Raw genomic sequence first — 4,363 nt, forward strand, 5'->3', positions numbered from 1 at the left:
TAATAGCTACTAGCTACATCTCCCGTAATTCACTGCTAGATGTGTTTAGCTTGTAGCTACACCTGTCATTCACTGGTAGGTGTGTTGGCTAGTAGCTACATCAGAGACGTTCTCTAATGTAGCTACTAGCTAACACACCTACCAGTGAATGCCGTGAGACGTTCTCTGATGTAGCTACCAGAGCCGTAGATAGAAATGCTCTGGTGGTAGCTACTAGCTAACACACCTCGCTTCACCAATCACCATCCCCATAGACGTGACGCCATGACGCACGCAAGAGTTGCACGGTGCACCCAAGTGACTTCCGGGGTTAGTGATTGTTGTGAAGCGATGCAAAGCGCAAACTGTACTAGCTCATGTCCTGCAGTGCTTCTGTCTCGGCTTGTATGGTGTCGCGGGGCAACTGATTTGTCACTCACAAAACAAGTTAAATTGTCGCTAGATTCAGCCAGATTGAGCCCGAAAGTCGCTAGATTATTTTTTTTGTCGCCAGAGATGGCCAAAAGTCGCTAAATCGGCAACACTGCTTCAGTCCACACCAGAGCAGGCGAGCGATCAAAACACAGGGCTGAACTAACACCAGCACTTTCTGACCACAACACAGGAAGTCTGTCACTAACCCGCAGTTCGGGCTGAGGTCAAACATTATTAACATTAACAACACTACAATATGCTGCATTGATTTGGAAATAAATAATATTCTTTCCTTTTTCTGAAAAGAACGAGCTGACGTAAACAGTGACTTTATTAGTGATTTCATTACTCCATTTCCAGACAGTATTGATTATGTGATGCTACAAAAGGTAAAACTGGACTCTTTAGTTGGAATATGCCTCCTTCTCTTTCAAACTAAACTAGAATCATAAGAGAGAGTGACACCAATACAAGCAGGGATGCAAGGAAGATCATGAAGGTGGTGATTTGTTGTGAAGAGGGAGGAAGGAGGGACATCGATGTCCACCTGAGAAAGAGGAGGGGAGGTGTTAGAGATAGAGCTGAGTACAGAAGTATCAGCTATATAATCAAGTTTGTTCCAGAAAGCAGTCAGAGCTGCAGCTCTTTGCAGGTCTCTGATGATGGAGATGCAGGATGGAGTAGAGCTCTGCTTTCCACATCTCTCAAACAGCTCCTGCAAGAAGCCTGTATCTTCTTTGTCTGAACTTGTGGTCCTTTGGGTCGTGCTGTCCTCCCTCCCAGTGCTCACTGTGATGCTCAACCTGCTCGTCATCATCTCAGTCTCCCACTACAGGCAGAGATAGACTTTCTAACCTAATTTGCTCTTTTTTTCCTCGTTGTACATTTAAAAGTAAATTATAATCAAACTTCTGTGGAATAATGTGGCACCTGCTGAAATTAGACTTTCTAAATATTTGTGCACACATTGTAGTGTTATCTATTCTATAGATTTGGAAGATCAGAAAACAAATGTTGTTAATAATTATTTGTATAGTTTTACCTTTCAGATAAAATCCTGTTTTAATTCTGCTTTTCTGTGTCATTTCAGGCAGCTCCACACACCCACAAACATCCTCCTCCTCTCTCTGGCTGTCTCAGACTTTCTTGTTGGTCTCGTGATAATACCAGCGGGAGTTATCCGAGTTACAACCTGCTGGTTTCTTGGTGACCTCATGTGTTTTTTATATAACTGTTTGTGCTACATCATCACTTCTGCCTCAGTAGGAGACATGGTGCTCATATCAATTGACCGTTATGTGGCAATCTGTGACCCTCTGCATTACCCAACCAGAGTGACTGAGAGAAGAGTTAAACTCTGTGTGTGTCTGTGTTGGCTCTGCTCTGCTATATACAACCTTTTATTTGTAAAAGATGACCTGACTCTGTTAGGTAAACACAATTCCTGTTATGGAGAATGTGTGATCTTTATTGATGACATTTCAGGAACTGTAGATCTTGTTTTAACCTTCATTCTTCCAGTTACTGTCATCATAGTTCTGTATATGAGAGTATTTGTGGTGGCTGTGTCTCAGGCTCGTGCCATGCGCTCTCATGTTACAGCTGCCAAACTCCAACTTTCAGTCACTATAAAAACAAAGAAATCTGAGTTAAAAGCAGCCAGGACTCTTGGTGTTCTCATGATTGTCTTTCTGATATCATTCTGCCCATATTTCTGCATCTCTCTTGTAGGGGCTGATTTGCTCAATAACTCTTCTGCCTCCTTTGTCTTTCATCTGTACTATTTTAACTCCTGTTTGAACCCAGTGATTTATGCACTGTTCTATCCCTGGTTTAGAAAAGCAGTTAAATTTATATTAACTCTTCAGATATTGCAGCCTGGCTCCTGTCAGGCCAACATACTGTAGGACAAGATTACAATTTATTAGAAGGGTTATATTATTGTGGACTCACAATGATGATGGTAACTCTTCATGTTGTTTCACTTCATAGTGTAACAACATGAAGAGTTACCATTCAGTCTGAAATTAATATTCACATTGCCTCTGTAGACAGGTATGGGACATTTTAACATTAATTACGTATAAGGATAGCTCAGGTTTCTTTTTTTAAGTCTCCCCACATTTATTAACAGAGATAATCCTGTTCAATGAACTCTGGAAAAACTACATTGGTCACAACTATACTTGTTTAAAACATCAGGTTTAAATGACGTTCTTCAGTCATCCTTTCAGTCACAAGAGGTCTGCATTTCCCTCTCTGGGCCTGCTCTTGCTGACAGCTTTTCTCTTTCAGTCTGTGTGTGTCTTCTTCACTTTGAAGTGTGACACCCAAAGTGCCAGCCAAAGTGTTTTCGCACCTGAGCCCATATTCGTAGTGAATGGTAGACTAGGGGGGCAATAGATGCTCGGCGTGGTGTGATAGGCATGGCCGAGTATAACAAGGCTGGGAGGGATAATGGGAGGCTCGCATCAGCCTCCATTTGGACCCAGGCAGGGAGCTCGTTGATAGCATAGGTTTGAAGCCAGTAAGCCAAGGCTCTCAGATTACTTGCCCAGTAGTATAATTGGAAATGATGTAAGGCCATCCCGCCCATTGATTTGGGTCTTTGTTAAAATTCCTTACGGATACAAGGTGGTTTCTTATTCCAAATAAAGTCAGAGATGATCTTGTTAATGTAACCTTTCTCTTAGACTTCTTGGGTTCTATCTAAACAAATAAGTTCGACTAAAGGCGGTAGCATGGTTGCCGCGTCTGTCACGGCGGTGGTGGACCGTGACGTCAAAATGACGTTTCAGGCCTGGCGCTTCCCTTGAACAGACGGCGCAGCGCGTTGTCGTGCACCAGTCGATTTTTGTAACTTGGCGGCGCCGAGCACAACGAACCGGATGGACCGATGTGAGACCAGGCTCAGTGAGGAGGTGCGTTTGTACAGGCAGCTGTACGAAACTGCAGTGAAACAGCACAGGGACCACGTAAACTGCCCAAACTGGTGCACAGAGATGGGCAGAACTTTGGTGAAAGAGGGAGAGTTCTGTAAGAATGTGTGGAAGCAGCTACGGGACAGATACGTGAAGGCAAAGAAGAGGGCAGAGACTCTGTTGATGCCGGGGGCTTCAAACCTTCACCTCTTTTAACTGAATTAAAAAATTAAAATTATCCGAAAACTGCAGCAGTATCATTAATTACAGTATTCTTGCTCTTGACAGCGGCATTGTTTTCTTCTCCCTTTCGTGGTTGTAGAGTAGAGGTAACCTTCACGTAGCAGCGCCACCTCTGTGACGGAGAAAATTGCAACTACTGGCGCGCAACTACTGGCGCGCAACGACTTGCGCCACTATATAGGGTCCTATGGCGGGCACGAACTCGTGACGTCATCAACACCGCTCGCGCGAGCAGACGCGGCAACCATGCTAGAGCCTTAAGGAGACTGGCAGTAGCACTGAAGCATGAGAGCATTGATCTCCAACTCACATAACACACAACACAAAATATGGTATGAATGTTTATATTGAAATGTTCAGTTTTGCACACATTAAATGAAATGCAGTTCTTTAAAATAATGATAATTCACAAAATGAAATGAAATTAGCTGAAACAAGTGAGTACTGGTATAGAAAATAATAAAGATAAAATAAAATAAAAATGTCTCTTTCCCCTTAAATGGGTTGAATTGTCTTTTTTATTCCCCGTTTTCCACTGTTTGCTTCAGTTTACTGTCTTTCAGGATCCTCCAAGGAAAACAGTTCTTTAAGTTCCTTTGTCAGTTTGTTTTTTTGGAAAAAAATGTAAAAAAAAATAGAAACAAGTAAAAAAATACTGAGATCTCAGAAAAGAAAGTGCAAATAAAATGTGTGACTCCTCAGGACTGGGTCCTGTCCTACCACACTGATGCCCACACTGGTCCCGATGGACCACGAGTCTCCATGCGGCAACAGTAGTGGTGTGG

The 4,363-nt window shown here is 42.9% G+C and overlaps 1 protein-coding gene across 1 annotated transcript; it reads left to right on the top strand.

Annotated features, from left to right (window-relative positions):
* Positions 1-1,017: 1,017 nt before the first annotated feature.
* On the top strand, positions 1,018-3,690 carry LOC142396244 (trace amine-associated receptor 13c-like). The gene is made up of 2 exons (XM_075478796.1): positions 1,018-1,249; positions 1,505-3,690. Exons 1-2 carry the CDS (start codon positions 1,074-1,076, stop codon positions 2,319-2,321), a joined length of 993 nt encoding a protein of 330 aa, XP_075334911.1. The 5' UTR covers positions 1,018-1,073; the 3' UTR covers positions 2,322-3,690.
* The last annotated feature ends 673 nt before the right edge of the window (positions 3,691-4,363 follow it).

Source organism: Odontesthes bonariensis, chromosome 12 (assembly GCF_027942865.1).
Source record: "Odontesthes bonariensis isolate fOdoBon6 chromosome 12, fOdoBon6.hap1, whole genome shotgun sequence".
NCBI lineage: Eukaryota > Metazoa > Chordata > Actinopteri > Atheriniformes > Atherinopsidae > Odontesthes > Odontesthes bonariensis.

Excerpts from the sequence above, each read along its gene's own strand:
- LOC142396244 (XM_075478796.1), top strand. The coding sequence starts at position 1,074 with ATGATGGAGATGCAGGATGGAGTAGAGCTCTGCTTTCCACATCTCTCA. Across the intron at positions 1,250-1,504 it reads ATCTCAGTCTCCCACTACAG|GCAGCTCCACACACCCACAA; the intron begins GCAGAGATAGAC and ends GTGTCATTTCAG.